The following is an 18,915-nucleotide window of genomic DNA, read 5'->3' on the forward strand; positions in this document are numbered from 1 at the left end:
ACACACACACACACACACACACACACAACAGCCCTCTGTTCCACTTCGCTGCTGCATGCCGGTCGATCCCCCTTACAACCCTCCATCAAACCACTGAAACACCCCCCGCTTAGCGAAAGTGACATCAGTATCAATGCTTGTATTGTAGCCTTTTGTAGGAAAACAGCATTTTCAAGTACTTTTATTTTGAAAATACATTATTAAGCTCTCAGCAAAACCACAGTGTGTATTACAGAGTGTTTTTAACACCAAAAAACTTGATTCTACTCACATGTTTGTGACATATTAAACCTATATACCTATATATCTAAACTATATACACAATTAAATACGATTCATAAGCCCTAAAAATACACCTGAATGCACTACAAAACATTTTTTTCTACAGATATTATACAATATTTTGTCCCCTAACTTTTACAATACTAATGACACATTTGCAGGGTCTTACATCATTCCTGAATTTTCCAAGGTCTCCCATAAAGGCCTGTGGGGGTGTACAACCCTCAGGCTAAAGCGATTGGTATGCACATTTTATTTTATGCGCTTAAAGATCTGAGGGTTTTGCCTCAGCGACAAATGTTAAGGTAGTTTTTAAGTTACTCCTCTGTGACTGAAACTATCTGAAATGTCTTGGCGGGGTAACCCCAATGATTTGATGCTCCAGTGAGAATAATTTAGACGTTAAACTGTGCATGTGAACTCAGACTAAGCATAGCGCAGTGTTTCAAGCGACGGATCCGCACAATTTCAGCTGAGCGCTGACCCGTGCAGTAATAGTCTTTGGTTTTTCAGCAGGTTGTTAAAGGGAGTTCGTTTTCCCCTCACTTAAATGTTAAACCCAGTGACCGTCCGCAAGCAAGCCTGCCTCCCAAAAAGCTAAACCTCCATCACTCTCTGATTTCACAGAAGTCTTTATTCCCACTCTACTTACCCTATTAACATGTTTGTTGTTGAGCCTGTTGTCAATGTTGGCAAACTTTGATGTGCCCTCCTGCAACACAAAAGCAAAGATATTCTGAGGTTTCAAAGGAGACATATGCTCATTTCCAGGTTCACATTTGTATTTTAGTTTCTCCTCTCTCCATCTCTCCTTAAATGTTCAAAAAACACATTATTTTTCTCGTACTGTCTGTCTGAATATACCTGTATTCACCCTCTGACATCACAACCGTACACCGAATTCACACCAGAGCAACGCAAATATTGCTCCTTTAAAGGGACTGTTTGTAACTTTTAAGCGTATAAATGTACCGGGTCGGGACACATGCGCGCTTGCATATGCGCGTTCGCGTGTAGCTGCTGCCTCTCCTCCTCTGCCTGCTTGCCTTCACTCAGACAGAGCGTGTGTTCTCGCTAAGCTCGCTCCACCTCTAGACGTGAACGCGCGCTCACTCCACACTGCAGAAGAGTTAGTTTAGCTCTGAGAACATCTAGTGAATGTTCAGTGGACGTTTGTGCAGAAATAACTGCTGCAGCTCCTCCAGACCAACAGAGGTTTCCCGTGTCTTGTGAAGTGACGGGGCTCTGCAGAGAGAAACGTTATGGACTTGTTACCGACCGGGTGCCGGTGTCTCCTCTGCTCTCTCCGGCTGCGGGCGGAGAGAGCAGGGAGACACGCTGCAGAGCCCCGCTGCCTCAGCCTGCACTGAGACAGGAAAAGCCAACACTAGGATCAGATCTAAATCATGTTCATGGAGAGACCTTCGTCTGGTCAGCTAACATTACTGCCAAGCAGCTGAAATATAGAGTGATATTGTGGTTTTAGCTGACGTGTGTCTCCTCACTGTTTTGAGCGATGCTCGTTCATGTATATTTAGAGCGAGCAAGCGCGAGCCCGACGCTGACTTTCGTTGATTTCAAGGCCACAGGTGTCGCTGTTAAGAAGAATTTCTGAAAGTTACAAATAGTCCCTTTAAACAAGATAAAATCTAATCCTGTCATGACAACTGATATTAACATGAATACATTTTGATGAATTTTCATGACATCACTGCCCAGTCCAGAGATCTGTCATGACCAAAAGACATAGTCTGTTATAATCATACCATATAATAAAGTCTTATTACATCTTCAAAATGCTTCAATGACAGTGTTGGTTGTGAATTATTTCTTTCCCCAAACTTTTAGTCAGTCTTTTATTAGTCTGAATCATTCATCTTACACTCTGTCTGCTCGTCGAAGTAATTTTTAGACAAGCTGAGAGATGAAGGAAAGCAAGTAAAAAAAAATCTGCTGAAAAAAAATCAAAGGGCAAACAGAAGACGATGGTGTTTTTCTGTCATCAAAGCTCAGAGTGAAGCTTTCAAAATGAAAGCAAATGTTTGGTTGAATTCCTTTGGGGGTATCACGGGTAAAATCGCAGCTAATGCAAAGGTATTGATGCCTGCATTGCACCATAACAGCGAATCAAAACACAGCTAATCCTGTCAACTTCCCCAACTCTCTGACACAGTGCGAACTAAATATAATGTAGGTCTTCAGATGGGTGTCTCGCACTGAAGTGGAAGTGTTGACAGAATAAGGGCAGTTCTACTCAGCCAGATTAGGCTGGTTTCTGGTCTTTTAAAGCAGTCATAAATCTCTACCACTGAATGTTGTTTTTCAGCTGAGCGGGAGGCTCGACTTCAGGCTGTGCAGATAAGAATTTAACAAATGTGGTCCAGTAGTGGCTCTTGACAGACGCATTAATAAATGTCTCCTGTTCAAATGATGGGATGCTCGTCAGCAGTTTGTGAGATATCAATGCAGAGGAGTCACGTGTTTTTTTTTCAGAGCTGCAGTTTGAGGCTTAACAGACGTCAATGTGTGCTCGCAGTGTTGTTTTTAGCCGTGCTAGATGTGTGGCTCCAGGGATAGCAATGTCGGTCAGTTGGTCAGCTCACCGCTTCGGCTCAGACTGAAATATCTTGACGATTACTGGATGGATTCAGAAGAAATTTTGTACAGACATTCGTGGTTCCCAGGTAGATGTTTTCTATAGATTTTAGGGATCGCCTGATTTTTCCTCTTGAGCCATCATCAGGTCAAAATTTGAATTTCTCCGATATTTTGATATATGACCAAATACCTGCAAAACTAATAACATTCCCATCAATCTCTGCTGTACATTATGCTAACACAAGATGGTGAGCATAGAGACAGAGCTCTTTTTAGCAGCCTGGTGCAGCATTTTGTAATCGTTTTCAATGAAAGTGAAGCGTTTTGCTTGCTGCTTCTGCGTTGCTGAGTGCAATTTCTGCTCTAAGTGTCTCGCGTTTTTGCAGAAAACTTCAACTCAGAGCAGAAATGCGCGTCATAACGTCATAAGCATTTTTTCCCCATTGTCCAATTGGATTAAATGAGAGGCGGGCCTTTGCTGGATACCCGTAGCTATATGACTTTACCAGCCGTAGTTACTATTATCTGACCAGAAAACAGCCAGCCTGGAGGCAAATTATTTTGGTAGCCGACTTGAGATTTCAGATAAGTTATTTTCATTCATTTAAAGACGCAGCAAACTGCAAAAAAATGCTCTGTCTGATCGGGCGTCTTCAAAAAAGAAAAGGCAGTGCAGTGAGCATCGTGTTTTGAATCTGTAAAACGCACACATGAATTAGTTCATACATTAACTGGTCATTACTAAAATCAGGTCCAAAACTATGACGATATTGAGTCAAGACTGATAGCAGAGGTAATTAAGTCCAAATTCAAGACCTGCATACTGTAATCAGTCAGTTAACAGTGTCTTTCCTTCAGTATGAAACACTAATGCTTCAGGAGTTTACATATTTTACACACAGGTGTAAACTCCAAGTGTTTGTAGTGATGGGGAGAAAGTGTCTTTGAAGATATTTTTAGCAAGATGAGCGGTAAAAGCATCCAACAGCAGCCAAGAGCAACACAGATCGGAGTAAAAATAGGCCTCAAACAAGTCCAAGACATCAGAAAAGAGTTGTTGAAATCTGACTCCAGAACAAAACTGCACTCCAACACTACAAAGCTGTGAGTGAGAGTTCAAGCTGGCAGCTCTCCAACACAACAAACTGCTCCTCCGGCCTCTAGGCAACCAGTTATCCAACACACAAGTGGTCAAATGACAAGATGACAAGAAAACGCTCATTCAGGCTCGAACCTTTCCCTTTAAACATAAAAAAAAAACTGGTTTAATGCTTCGTCATGTCCCAAAACCAGCTTCCGCGTGCCATAAATAAAAGATTAAATTTCTCACTGAACCTGCTCTATTTACACTGTAAATGATGTCATTGTTCAGATTTCCTGTTTTTAACTTTTGAAAATGTATGTACAGAATATTGCATTTCCATTTCCATACTATAGTTTGTCTTGACAGAAACTTACCTCCTTCAGGAGTTCTCTGCTTTGTGAGTAGTTGTCCTTGTCTGAGAAAATTTCAGACAGTTCCTCATATCTCCTCACTGCCTCCCTGTGAAGTGATCAAAACAGTGAATTAAATTGAATTAAATTATCAATCTTATTTTAATATTATTAATAGGGATGTCAATCAATTAAAATATATTTAATTGCAATTAATCGCATGATTGTCCGTAGTTAATCGTGAGTATTTAATACTCTTATCGACATGGGAGTGGGCAAATATGCTTGCTTTATGCAAATTAATGTATATATTTATTATTGGAAATCAATTAACATCATAAATCTGAGCCCGCTACAACCTTTGAAAGATCGATTGCGTTAATGCGTTATTATGGCAGCCCCAATTATTAAGCAAATGAAATGCAACAAAGACATTTTGTACTAGCTGAGATGGAAGAGTCTGCAAAGTCCTAATCACGGACTACTGCATGCACTGGATACTGAAGTTTGAGAGACAATGATTGTAAATAATAAAATCTAATATCATTAACAGATACTGATTCAGAGACGATGCCATGACTGATAATAGTCTGGGTTTATGTTGAGGAGACAACACTGCTGAAGTGGCATTTTCTAGGTTTAGCTTATGGAATGACATTTCACTTCTACTTCTTCTTTATGAGGTTTACTTCAGAGTTATTTACAAGGTTGCCTTGGTGCATAATAAATAAAGTGTGCTGAGGGTAACAACAGTTTCCTGTAATGCTGTTTGAAGCTATGAGGAAACTGGTCCTATAACCACACATCACATTTACAATTAATAGAATGCTTTATGTCAGGTAGCTGTTTTACATTGGACATGTAATCAAATATATAATAAGTTCTAAGCATCTGTAAATTACGATATCATTTTCTTCATAGAATTACGTAGGTCAAATTTAAGTATTTACTTTAAGTTACTCTTGAATCGCTTTAGGGCTGAAACTAACAATTATTTTCATTGTCGATTAATCTGCTGATTATTTTCTTGATTAATTGATTAATTGTTTGGTCCATAAAATGTCAGAAAATAACAAAGAACACCCGTTAGCATTTTTTAACGCCCAAGCTGATGTCTTCAAAGGTCTTGTTTTTTTCTAATCATGAGTCCAAAAACACAAAAAAATACAAAATTTCCATCATATGAGTCAAAGAAAAACAGCAAATCCTCAGAAGTTGTAGCTTGGGGATTGTTTGAAAGAATTACTGAACCGATCAATCGATTATCAAAATAGTTGCTGGTTATTTTCTAATCGATTAGGTGATTAATTGCTTCAGCTCTACACTACATTAAATTAGTACTGCAAAAAAGTTATTTCAAAGTTCACAACACACTGCTTTTACAGTGCACTTTTACCAAAAAGATAAAACACACATTGAGACAATTAAAAAATAATTAAAAAACGAATACAAAATAATTAATTAATGAATATTTAAATATATATATCCACACTCTATATATATATATATATATATCAATAAATAAATAAATAATAATTTGCTGCAGAAAACGTCGGTTGGACTGCTAAGTGTTTACACAGCAACTTTTATTTTTTGTAAAACAACTTTTCCCTGTAGTTTAGAACAACCTTTTTAAAGCCAATTTCAAAATCTCTACTCATGTTATCTAGTGACCTGACTTGTCATAGCAGGAAAAGCACAGGTGACACTAATAACATTAATTATAAATCTGTTCCGGTTGCAGTGGGTGTGACACTCAGCAAAGTAACATATCATTAAACATATCACAAAGATCTTCTATTTTGAGAATGGGACGTAATTGTGCCTTTCAGTTTCAAGCCACTATAATAATGTGAGCTGGAGACGTGAGGTGCCACTGCTGCAATTCCTTGGTCACCAGCAGAGGTCAATAAAAGTTACTTAATACTACAATATCTAGTGTGTTGCACATCCCACTGTACTGTAAATACTATATACTACTATTTTACACCTGAGTTATGGTACTGATTTGTACAACTGATGTCATTTTTAGAATTATTTTCATGTATGCTTGTCTGATTACTTGTTTCTTCTGTTTGTTTTGTCATTTATTGTCATGTTGTCCTCAAGTATTTTTTATGGAAGGTAATTAAAACTGTGTATATACGGCTTCCTCTTTAAATGTGCGAGTTGTTCGGCTGCAGACCTGTCGGTGTCCTGCCACGTCTTCCTCAGCCGGTGGATGGAATTACTCTGCAGGGCAGATACGATGGCATACAGAGAGGAGAAGTTCTTCCTGGCTCGGCACTCCTGTTGAAAGCACACACAGATGACTACACTCATTAGCATGCACACACACACACGCTCTCTCTCACACACACACACACACACTCACACTGTAACTGAGAACACCTGTATGTGTGGGTCTGGCTGGTATTGAGTTACAGTGTCAGCCTGAGGTGCTGAATAATGCATACTGCTAAAGAGGTTTGTCCCAAAAGAAACCTGGGGTGGGCTTAGGACGGCACTTTGGCAGCAGACCAGTGATACCTCGCCAAAGAGGATGTTGGAGTGTGTGTGTGTGTGATGACAAATGCAGCTTCATACAGGAATACTGGAGAGAAGCTGCGTTTTATTCGCAGATAAAGAGGCTCGGCGAGGAATAAAAACGTCTCATGTGACCATAACAACCAAAGACAGGATGTGAGAGCAGATCCGGTCGTTTCTGTGAGCTCTTCAATATTTTAAAAGTAACTGATTGTTGTGCACAACAACCGTAACACTCTTACAGTTAATCCACATTTCTCTTGTATAATGCTGACATTTTTCTTTAAGCAGATTCCAAGCTTTGAGGTCGTACATTACATTACTTGACTCAGCCCATTTCTGGTATATGTACCGTTCATGCAGAGTACATTTCCTATTCCATTTCCTAAAGGTGTACTGGAACTCTGCCTACTTCCAGTATAAAAAAATATGCTGATTTTAAATAATCTGTCTTCTTGTTTTCTGCCAAAACTGATCGACCACCTCTTGCACTGAAATAGTGAGAGCACTATTTAGTGATTTGCTGCTGCTCTGTCCAGAAAAGGACCATAAATCAAGACTTCATTACCATGTTTTACTCTCAGCTATTGATTAAAGTGAAATTACTAGAAGAGTCGCAGCAGAAACCGAGCAGACTGTGAATTTGTGACGGTATGTGCATAGTCAGAGCTGAGAATAGGATTATGGTTAGGGGATTAATGGGGGTTTATTGCAGGAAAATGCACAGTTGAGGATTTTGGAAGACTTGAAACCCCGACTGACATAGTGTTAACAATTTCATTTCAAGATGAGCAACATTTCTTTTCCAATTCCAGCCTGTATAAATAGCATCAAATCCTTCATTTTTAGAGCTGTGACCTTTGATTTTTGCACACTGACCTCAGCCACGCTGATCCATTTCTCCAGCAGTCGGGCTCTCTGCTGGCTGCGCAGATTCGTGGGCCAAAGGCAGGAAGCGAAAACTGCATTGGCCAGCTTGTTGAACTGACGTACGGTGGCCCGGACGGACCAACAGACGCCTTCCCTCCCTTTCTTGTCCCTCTGAGACCACAGTGAGCCGAGGCAGTGGTACGGGACCAGACGGACAAACAGCTCCTGATAAGTGACAGCATAGAGATCTATAAATAACAGCCTGTCTCCTAAAAATCACTAATCCTTACTGCAAGGTCTTCTGCTTCAATTTCCTGCTGACTTGAGTTTCTGAGGGTGGTACCTTTCTGTTTGTTCATGTTACTTTAAAAAACACTTCTGTGTATTTTAAACAAACTGCTGTTGCTGCTGTAAACAGATGGATGCTGTGAAAAAATATATAAATGTATCTATAAATGTATCCACAGGTGATCAAAGTTCATCACGGCACGAAACAGGATGGAGCAAACAGGCAGGGTTTGTGATGGTGGAAAGCAGACAGCACCTCGAGTCAACAGTGACATCAAAGCAGAGATACAGCAGACAGTAGCATGCAAACATACTCTGTAAATGTCAGAATAAACCAAATGACAATAGAGTGCTGCAGGGATGACGTATTTTTGTAGGCCAACCAGGAAGTTAGCATCGCCCCGGTTCCCTCGACAAAAAGCCAACGGGATTGTTCCATTGGGTTTGGGATTAATGCAGAAAATAAGCTCTGTGGCAAACACACTTTTATGGTACTATGGTACGCAAAAGCTTCAACGAGTGAGGTATTAACTGATGTATTTTAAGTCATAGAACAAAACATTGCTGACTGCTAAGCTTGTGTTAACCACCGACCTTATTTCAGGCATCTAACTAAAGACCCACTGACCTCGAGACGACGAGACGAGGGAACCGGAAGTGCAAAAATACAAACTCATTTCTGGGGTTTAGGACTCATTCCTGCAGCGCTTTATAGCTAGCACTGTATTGACTGAACTGTAATGAAATTTCAGCATCATTGGTCAATAGGCTATTTTGCTTCACGCCACCATCAAAAACACCGACAAGAGAACTCACTGCCTCTATTTTGGTGAGCTGCTCAGCGATGAGCGCTGCAGGGAATCCAAGGATGCTGGTGGGTTCAAACCTGGAGGCGTCAGGAGGAGGGCTGGTGGAACTGGTCTGATCTGCAAAGGGCGAATGTGTTCAATAAAACTGTGGATTCAAAACATAAGAAACACCTTTGTTTGTATATTTGTTTCTATCCTTTAGCTGCAGGAAAAGGAGTTGTTGTTGCTCTGATCCTTCACCACTGTGTCCGCTGTAATAATGCAGTTGTTTTGTTCCAGAGTCTGGTGGCATTCTCAAGATAACAGCTTAGTTATCTCAGGAAAACCCAAAGAAACTGGATAAATATCTAATTTTAATGAGAAAATGACTTTGTTATGTTGAGATAATGAGATATTTTACTCATGACCTCGAGATTACAGGATGAGGGAAAACAAGATTAAGAGTCAACGTGGAGCTGAAGCTTTACTAAGACACAGCAGCGCTTTGAGCTAAATTTTAAAAAGCTAGAATTAGTGTTACATTACATACAGAAAGAAAGACTGTTTAGCTACTCTGCAAATATTGGTTTTGGACTTAATTGCCTCTGCTATCAGTCTTAACTCAATATCATCACAGTTTTGGACCTGTTATTAGTAATTAATGTAAGAACTAATTCATGTGGAAAACAGAAGAAGAAGCTCTGTGACTTTACTTAAAATATACTTAATATACTACTTCTTTAGAATATACTTCTAAAGCAGTTTGATTCTGTTTCTCTTATTAAGGAAGCCACAACAAGCCCCTGTTGTATTTTGTTGTCTTGTGCAGCCTCAGTTTGGGGTTTACACTGAGATGACCAGTGTATTTCTCATCTGGCGAGGTATTAACTGTGTCATTTAAATCCCAGTTGAGCTACAGACCTTTATGGGCGCCAGGGAGCAGGGCTTTCTCGCTGAGCTCCTCAGCTATCCTGAGGAGGCGAGCGCGGAGGTCGGCCGCAGACGAGGAGTCCTGGGGGAGTAGGGGAACCAGGCGCAGCAGGCGACAGGGCTCTCCCAAACTCTTAAAGTCTTCAGGATACTCAGAGAGCCATGTGCTGAACACCGTACACACCGCTCTGCAGGAATGAGGAGAGAGATGTCGAAGGAAGATATTACTCAGCTGTTCCAGGGCTTTAGGGGACGTTACTCTAGACTTTATGGGTCACAAAATCGGAAACATGATAATCTTTTAGCCCTGACCTCCGGACATTTCAGAGATCTGAGAACAAAAACCTTCCTTATAGCACTGTGTCGGTGAATTAGGTCATCAGGAAAGGAAAGAAACAGTTTCAAATCAATCCTGCAGTTTGCTGGGAGCAAAAGAAGGGAGTTGCATTTGTTTCTGGTTTAAACCCTGAGGTGGTACAGGTTACCAAAAGATGATAAACAAGCAGTTGCAGATTGGAATTGATTCAATATATTGATACTTTCCAACACATCTAAAAAGCTGCCATGAAATCACGTTCTCAAGGGTTTAGACAAGAAAATTAGCTTAGAGATGAGTCTATAATTTAGTGGAAGCATGGATCAAGATTGTGCTTGTTAAAAATGCTGCCTCGCAGTCTGAACACTACTTAAAGGTGCTAAATTCCAAATTCACAGCATATCTATGAGTGAGGGAATGCCTCCACACGGCTCTCAACATGGCGAAGGCTGAGCCGGCGGCTAGCACGAACAATGGCAACAGTGCTGACAGAGCTATCAGGGAACCGGAGGGTGGGCGTTACGATTCTGTGACGACGCTGTGGGTCGGGACGGTGTTATCAGCGGTAACCACCGTATGAGAGCAGTGCAGAGCAGCGGACGTGAGCTAGCCAGTAGGACACACAGACTGGGACTCACATGCACGTGTGGCCGGACCGGCTATGTAAACAAAGCACAGAGAAGCTCGGATTATAACACACACAGAGGGAGAGCAACTTCATTCTCCCCCCCCCGGATACAGCGTTGGAGGCGGGGCTCCGTTCATTCCTATGAAACTTGCTCAGTGGCGCATGAAGCCAAAATGGCTCGACTTCTGTCTGGAAAAGTGTCCGGATCTTCCGGCAATCTTCCGCATCCATTGGGGCAATCGGACATGCGCAGTAGCGTCCGCTCAGTCACATGACTTGGTCACGGGGTCCCAACGTCACGCCGTCGTCACGCTTGCGCTGTCATCACGGTCTGGGTCTCATTCAGATGAACGGAGGAAGGGAAATAACTCTGGATTCGGCTATAAGTGCATTTTACAACTTTTGAACCTAATGATTTAAAATAAGGGCTATTCAAGTGTTCGTGCTGGGGAGTTGATTTACCTCAAACAAAATTATCCGCTGAGTTACAGACGTCTCTTTCCCAATGTAAGTCTATGGGAAAAAGTCTTTTTGGGCCCAATAGCATCACTTGACGGACACGGAAGTTGTAATACCGCCGCATGACCACTACGAAAATTGGGACCAATCAATCAATCAATCAACGACCGCTGCTCTTCCTGGGGGCTTGACTACCGATAGCTTCCGGGGAAAACAGACCTTCCTGTTTTGGTCGTGCAGTGGTTGATGCACTTCATTTGTGCCGTAAATGGAACCGATAGAAGATCGTACCAGGTGGCAGACAGAACTGCATAGTGAAAGCGAGGCTTATCGAGGACCAGTCTATATGCTGATAGTGTCATTATTCTATAGTCATTTCATTGTGCAATCAATATTTACTTCATACTGAGTTAAAGCAAGAAATTTGTCTGTAACGTGTCATAAAATAAAAACAAAAAAATAGTAAAGGGCAAACATTTTTCAACATAGTTTAAAGTGAAAGAATGAAGCCTGGTTATAATATTCCCTCTAAAACAGAAGTGAAAGTGTTTTTAGAAGATGTATTTATGGCACATACAGCTCCACACTTGTATTTGGGCACAGCACACACAAACACACACAAACACACACACACACACACACACACACACACACAAACACACACACAAACACACACAAACACACACACACACACACACACAGCATGTCACAGTAAAAGTTGCACAAAGATGTTGGGTAGCATTTTCAAAAACTCACTTGTTGAAAGATTGTCTCATCTGGCTCCTCTCGCTGTCCCCAGGCGGGTTCTCCAATCTGTTAGTGAAGCAGAAAACAGAAACATAAATATCATCCAGCTTCAAATATGTGCATCTGCTGTGTCATAAATAATACTTAAGCTTTGTGATGAATTTATTTATGGCTTGTTTTTCTCAAGATGCTTTTTAGCAAAGGCGTTGTCCTGATGTTTACAGGTAAACCGAGCACGCTGCCAGGAGTATAAACTCTCCTTTGTGCTGCTTCTTTGGAAAAACTTTTCAAACAGCTGCTTCATACAAGTGCCTCCATTATTTCATAAATATTTTATGAGAGGATAAAGAGCTTTCACAAGCAAGTTTCTGCTGAATTATGTTGCAGTTATTTAAAATAGGCACACAAGTTCCTCCATTGTGGAAGTGTCTCTAAATGCAGTCACGCAATTAATCTAGAGGCTGCTGTTTATATTAGACTCAGCTTGAAGACAAATTGCAAAGCTAAACTAAAATCTGGTTATTCTGTGAAAATGGAAATTATGTGTAAAGCAAATTGATCAACCACTTTTGTCGACTCTAATGTAACCATTTATCTGCACTTTAGTATTTAGTATACGCTAGCAGCGTGGCTCTAAAGATGGCAATGCCTGTCGGTCGGTCCACCTCTTTGTTCCAGACTGAAATATCTCAACAACTATTGGATGGATGTGGTCCAGACATGCACGGTGCCCACCGGATGATCAAAATGACTTTGGGGATTTTCTGACTTTTCATTCAGTGCCATCAACGTGTCAACGTTTTCATGAATCCAGTGAAATATCTACATACTGTATATCTACATGATGGATTGGCAAAATAAATTGTGCAGACATTCATGGTTCCCAGATGACGAATCCTGCTGCCTTTGGTGAAAATCTATCTTTTCCTCTAGTGCCACCTCAATAACCATCGAATGGGTTACCATGACATTTGGTTCAGACGTTCATGTACCCCTCAGGATGAATTTTTGGTTTATGACCAAACCTGCGAATGCATTGAGTGTGTTCCAATCCACGTACTTCCAGAAGTACACTTCAATGTAGTGCACTTTGTGCACTCTGTACTCACTTGAGTAGTGCCTAAATTTCAGCGGGGTAGGGTCGTCTCAAATCGAATACTCTGCGGCGCACTGACCGGAAATGACGATCGCAACATTTGAACGCGGCTCGCTACCCGCCAAAATATCTTCTGAAAAAAAATGAAAGCAGAGTGGAAATACTTTTCCAACGTCGTCGCCTACGCCTACGATGTGTCCTCCTGTTGGCTGTAAATACACCGGTATGTTTACGTATTGTATTGTTTTATTCTGTTATCTACGTATGTTTGAATAGTGGTCGTGGCTCCGCCCCTTCCGCTACGTAGCCAAGATGGCGACAGTTGAGTGTGGAAAGGGTCCAGCGTTCCACACTCAACGATCTGACCGTTAGAGTACAACATCCGGGTACTTTGAGTGCACTGCATTTTGCTGTACTTCCCAGTGTGAATGCACTTATGCACTCAAAGTAGTAAGTGTAAGTACAGAAGTACGCGGATTGGAACACACTGTGAGATGGTAAAAAATCAACATCCCTTCTTCTCTGAATACGAACCTCTGCCGTCATGAATCTGGTAAACATTATACCTACTGAAGCATGTTAGCATTATCATTGTGAGCACGTTGGCATGGCTGTAGACTCATCAGTCTTCTTGTTATATGAGAATGTGTTCCTCCAGTTTAGCAAGAGTGAAGTATGCAGAGTTTTGAATTCTTGTTCACTTTTTGTCTTCCTTCCTCCAAATTCCCACAAGACAGGATCGGTCTGAGATTTCACCACTTCACACTGCACAAACCCAACCACACAGGATACTGACATCTGCTGTGGTTGCTGTGCATCATTGCACATGGAACTGCTATCATACCGGTTGTTTAACATGTTATTTGTTTTCGTCTTTTTAAAAAATCCCTGAAAACCCGATTCTCTTTCCAGACAAGAACAGCAAACATAATTGTGCTGATCAGAGATGCATACAAAAAGTCTCCAACCTGTCAGTGAGGATGTCCAGCACTCTCCCCGTGGAGGTGAAGGATCGATAGGTGGAGAGGAAGATGGTGATGAAGGAGGAGTCTCCCATAGAAAAGGAGTGGAGCAGGTGGAGCACCAGCTTCTCTTCCGTCCCTGCTTTCACACACCGAGAACTCGTCGACTGGAGGAAGACAGGAAGGAAGAGAAAGGAAGTTAATGTTACTGCAAATCACCTCACCTCATACTGTGAGTCCAGTCAGTCACACATGACTTACCGTCCGACTATTGGGGGTTGCATGCTGCTGTTTGACCACCACTGTGTAGATCACTCCGTCCTCCTCTTTCTCCACAACAGTGGACTGTGTAGAGCAGAGAAACCAGAATAAGACAATGTTCATGTGTTGCAAAGAATGCATGAAAATCAGTATGAATTTTTCTTTAAAAAGATATTGTTTGGCTCAAAATAGCCAAGAAATTAGACTTTTTATTTTACTGCTTGACCTTTTACTGAACTAAACAGACTTGCACCAAAAGACGGTCTCATTAAAATGATTGAGATATAATCTGTTCTACTACAGACCCAATATTCATTTAGAAAAAGGCATAAAATCAAGCTGCTTTGAACTCATTTCTCACAGGCTACATGGAGCTCTAACGATCCTGTTTTAGCCTCCGGGAAAGTCCCTGACACAGTTAATCTATTTTCTACTTGTTCTGGCTCACAGACATATTATCCCAACACACACTCTGGCCTTACCAGATCCAGAGGACAGTACCAGGTGGTCTTCATCGGTGAGGGCTCTGCCTGAAGAAGAGAACCAAGCAAAACAGACGTTAAGACAAAAGTACTTATTTGTCTTATTAGAAAAAGCATTACACCAAATGAGTGAATCAGCAGTAAAGCAACGCAGCATTTAGTGTATAGTCTGAGGCAGTGGTTGTGAGTATCTTTGGTCTATGATTTTCCTTTTCTAGCTTGTTTCATTTGATGAATCCCACAGTACGATTACGCAGAAACTACAAAAAACACGCTAGTATTTCACAAGAAAAAGTGAAAATTTGAGAAAACTTCGAAACAGACATCAACAAATTTGGATAGTGGAGATAATTTCATTTTTGTGCAATCTCGCGACTCTCTAAAAAACAACTGCAGCTGTACATCTTTGCCTGGATTTCATTTGGCAGATGCACATAATGTTTATCACTAATGTTATTAATGGTGAACAAGCTGCATAATATGGAGCCTCCAAAGTCCTGAAAGATAACTTTATTTGTGCGCACAAGATTAACATTTTTTATATTTCAGGACTTTGCGGGGCTCTGAATGCACAAGATGCAACAAAGATTCAGAATTTGAGTTAAATAGTGTAATAAATATTATGCAGCCTGCACATTTTCAGCACTTAAAGCTGAAGAGATTGGAGCACATCTGATTAAAAAAAGTTAGTTTTATAAAATGGTCGCTATATCGTGACAGTAGTACATGAAACAGGTAACCTGGAAAAAATCATGTGCCTCTGTGTCCTAACGGCGTGTGCAAGATTTCACAGACCGGAGGAAAACAAGCAGTCAGAGCTGATCTGAGGTCTGCTGTCCAGCTGCCGTCTATGAGAGACGGCTGTCAATCACTCGCAAACACCGACCAAACGGTCAAACTAGGCAGCGCTGATCAAATATGAATCAATATTATGTTACGTTAATGTCTATTTCTCTCCTCAGATGTTTTCAGAATCATCTTGTAGTGTAGTGTTTAGCTGTAAAATTAAAACGTTTGTGACGCCGCCATTGTGAAATCTGGTGAAGGAACTCCAAGTTCTGGTCACATGACCGGAGCACAGCCAATAGGAACGCTCTCTCAATGAAATGACCTGTGATTGGTCAAAGTCTCCCGTCACGGGCTAGAATTTCTAAAGCCTGGAAACAGAGCCATGAGGAGCTGCAGAAGTCTAGTTTTCTCTCAGAACACTTGAATTACAATAAGCTGAAAGGTTATTATGGAATGTTTGCCGAATGATGCCAAAAAATATACTGACTACTGCCACTTTAAACCAAAACAACATACACAGAATTTGCTAATTTTCAACCTATTTCATTTATTACATAATATTAATCATTGATTAAATAAATATAAGTATGTTGGTTAATCAGAGTTCAATGCAATAAAAATTCTATTTAGAGTATTACATGGCTTTGTTGAATACCACCACAATGATTCTGATTGGTCAATCACAGCGTTCTATGGTCTGTTACTTCTTTATAGCAGACTGTAGAAAGCAGTGATAGACCAGTGATTGCTATGTATAACAGAACGTTGCAATGGGCGCAGTTCTTCGGACTCTGGCGGACGTGTTTCTGTCAAATTATTGATTTCTTAAGTAAGTAGCCTAGCTAAGTTAGCTAACGTATATTGTGTGAGACGAGAGATGAAGGTCACTGAGCGGTTTCACACTAAACTAAATGATACTACGACAACCTGAGACTTTCTTGCAAAATTATCTTTTAAATTGACAAACATCATATGTGTGATTCATAGCGCAATTCAAACAAGATAAAAAAAATGATGTGTTTCCCTCCGTTGACTACCGTATGTATTTTCTCCAAAATAAGGTCCCATGGTGGTCCACTGGAAGGGGAGGGACTTTGCCTCTCTATAAACCCCAGATTAGACACGCAAGAAGAAAAAAATAGATGCTCAGTAATAACATACACTCATACATGTTTGAGTGTTGTTTAAAATTAAGCCTTTCTTGCAGCCTGAAAACATCTTGAACTACCTACGGACAAGTACAATCAATGAATACGAATTTGCCTCGGCAGCTTTAGTACCCAGTCTTATTGACAACTACATACTGAAACACACAGTTCTTGAATAGCAGGATCCTGCAGCCCAAGTCATGTCGCAGACAGACAGACAGACGATGACTCATAGCACTTTAATAGTAAGAAGAAGTGTGAAATGGTCAGTAGCACTGCAGAGACATTTGAATACTGTCAAAACAGCCACAGAGATAAGAGCCAGGTGCCACAAAACTGCTTTCGCTAATATTATAAGCCGCACATTTTTGATGCGTCTTCAAAGCTCAGTGGTAGTAAATGTATTTACTCATGTGCTGTAGTTAAGTTCAGTTTTGAGGTACTTCATTTGAGTATTTCCATTCTATACAACTTTATACTTCTACTTCACTAGACTTCAGAGGCAAATGTTGTACTTTCTACTGCGCTTCCTCTATCAGACAGCTGTAGTTATTAAACTTAAACTTTATTACAATCGTCATATACATACAGGTACAATTTGACCTCCGCATTTAACCCATTATAATCATAGTAGGACCTTGAACTTTGAGTTCAGTGTCTCGTTCAAGGAGAGTATCTAGTAAGCAGTAAGCTACCTAACTGTATATATATAAACAAGCTCCACCTCGACCGGCTACAACAGTAAAATGCTGCTTACACATTGATGCATTAACTATTTTCAGAATCTTTCGGTTTCAGAAATCAGCATTTGGTGTTTCTCAGCTGATATGTTTTAAACATTTAAAACATGAATAACTCAGAGTGTTGGTTCTCACAGTAATGGAGCTGTCAACCAATGTCAGAACGAGAGTCTTGTGTTGTGAATCGTTGGTGGTGGGTGGGGCCGAGCCTTTTGTTTACATCGAGATCACAATTATACATTTGTAATACATCGATCGATATCACTTTACACTTCTCCTCCTGACACTGACGCCAAGTCGCAAATGTGACTTTTTCCATGATAAAAAATGCATGAGCAAGACGCTGTGTAAAGTCATCCTGGCTGTCTGGCGATGTCCCCAGGCAATGTGAGACGGTTTGTACGTCGTTGAGTTTTGATCTACGTGAGCAACACCTTGGAAACAAAACAAAATACACCAAAAAAACAACAGCTTATAAAAAAGTCAAACTAATGACCTGCCTTATATTTTCATTCATTTTGCATGTGCTGACTTGTGAGCTTTCTCATATGCAAATTCAAAGACACATACGAGCCAAGAAACATATTCATACAGACAGTAGAAGGGCCTGAGTTCTTCTATCTGCTCTGTTTGACCCATGGTGTAATTAGCCGTAATAAGCCAGTGTTAGCCTCTATTAGCCTCTTTCAAATTACCTTGGCTTGACTTGATTGAAGGTCAGCGCTCCAAACAGGAGCTTCTTACATTCAAAAAGTATCCTACTGCACTGAAAAGTCTGTGTATCAAACCTGTTATTCTACCTGCTTGCTTCTGTGCAAATCTGCATGCAATTCTATCTTTCCCATGAACTCAGCCCATGCACAAAGAAGAAGAAAACACACAAGTTACCTTTCCCTCAGCAAGTCCAGACAGGTAGCAACCCCTAAGCTTCCTGGAAATCTTCAGGGCGAAAGTACAAATAGTATTTCCATTTTCTCCATTTTCTGTCATCTGTTGCTCCCTCTCTTCTCTCTCTCTCTGTTTCTATTCTCGACCGCCTGTTATTTCACTGACGGTTGACGTAGATCTGTGTGTTTATGTCTTTACGGTTTGCCTCTCAATGTCTTGTGGTTCTGTATCACAAAGACACACCTGAAGCAGGAGCTAAGTCCGGCCCCCGCAAGCTTGCATCACCTGGGCACACCCATTATACACACACACACACACACACACACACACACACTGCAAACACGGAGATAGGGATATGTTGGTGTTTATAGCACAACCTTCATTTTCAGAGTCGTTTTTAGGGCAACATCCAGAGACACACATACAGCTCACACAAATGCAGACCCTCATCAATAGACACATGCATGAGCACTTGCCTGCATGCATGCACGCACACACACACACACACACTGAGAGACAAAGCCCTGAAGCTATTTCCAGAACAATACCCCCTCTCTTTCAATCTCTCCCCTCCTCTCTCCTGCTCTCTTTGTCTTTCTAGATGACCTTCCCATACAGATAAACCAGTTTGACTGAGTATCCAGTTTAATGCAACGCTACAGCAAAACATAATTAACTGAGAA

The 18,915-nt window shown here is 40.9% G+C and overlaps 1 protein-coding gene across 3 annotated transcripts in view; it reads right to left on the minus strand.

The window, feature by feature from the left end:
- Window positions 1-18,915, minus strand: part of rgl2 (ral guanine nucleotide dissociation stimulator-like 2) — a 35,006-nt gene that overhangs the window by 5,596 nt on the left and 10,495 nt on the right. For 2 of the 3 annotated variants that reach the window (XM_074652686.1, XM_074652685.1), the window contains exons 3-12: window positions 14,668-14,715; window positions 14,186-14,269; window positions 13,931-14,091; window positions 11,876-11,932; window positions 9,708-9,904; window positions 8,815-8,924; window positions 7,720-7,935; window positions 6,500-6,603; window positions 4,339-4,423; window positions 935-994 (exon numbers count right to left, since the gene is read on the minus strand). In XM_074652686.1, coding sequence (XP_074508787.1) covers window positions 935-994; window positions 4,339-4,423; window positions 6,500-6,603; window positions 7,720-7,935; window positions 8,815-8,924; window positions 9,708-9,904; window positions 11,876-11,932; window positions 13,931-14,091; window positions 14,186-14,269; window positions 14,668-14,715 — 1,122 coding nt within the window. Of the gene's footprint in view, window positions 1-934; window positions 995-4,338; window positions 4,424-6,499; window positions 6,604-7,719; window positions 7,936-8,814; window positions 8,925-9,707; window positions 9,905-11,875; window positions 11,933-13,930; window positions 14,092-14,185; window positions 14,270-14,667; window positions 14,716-18,232; window positions 18,478-18,915 lie in introns of those variants that run through there. The other variant, XM_074652687.1, reaches the window with a different exon arrangement.

The sequence above is a fragment of the Sebastes fasciatus genome, chromosome 12 (assembly GCF_043250625.1).
Source record: "Sebastes fasciatus isolate fSebFas1 chromosome 12, fSebFas1.pri, whole genome shotgun sequence".
Lineage (NCBI taxonomy): Eukaryota > Metazoa > Chordata > Actinopteri > Perciformes > Sebastidae > Sebastes > Sebastes fasciatus.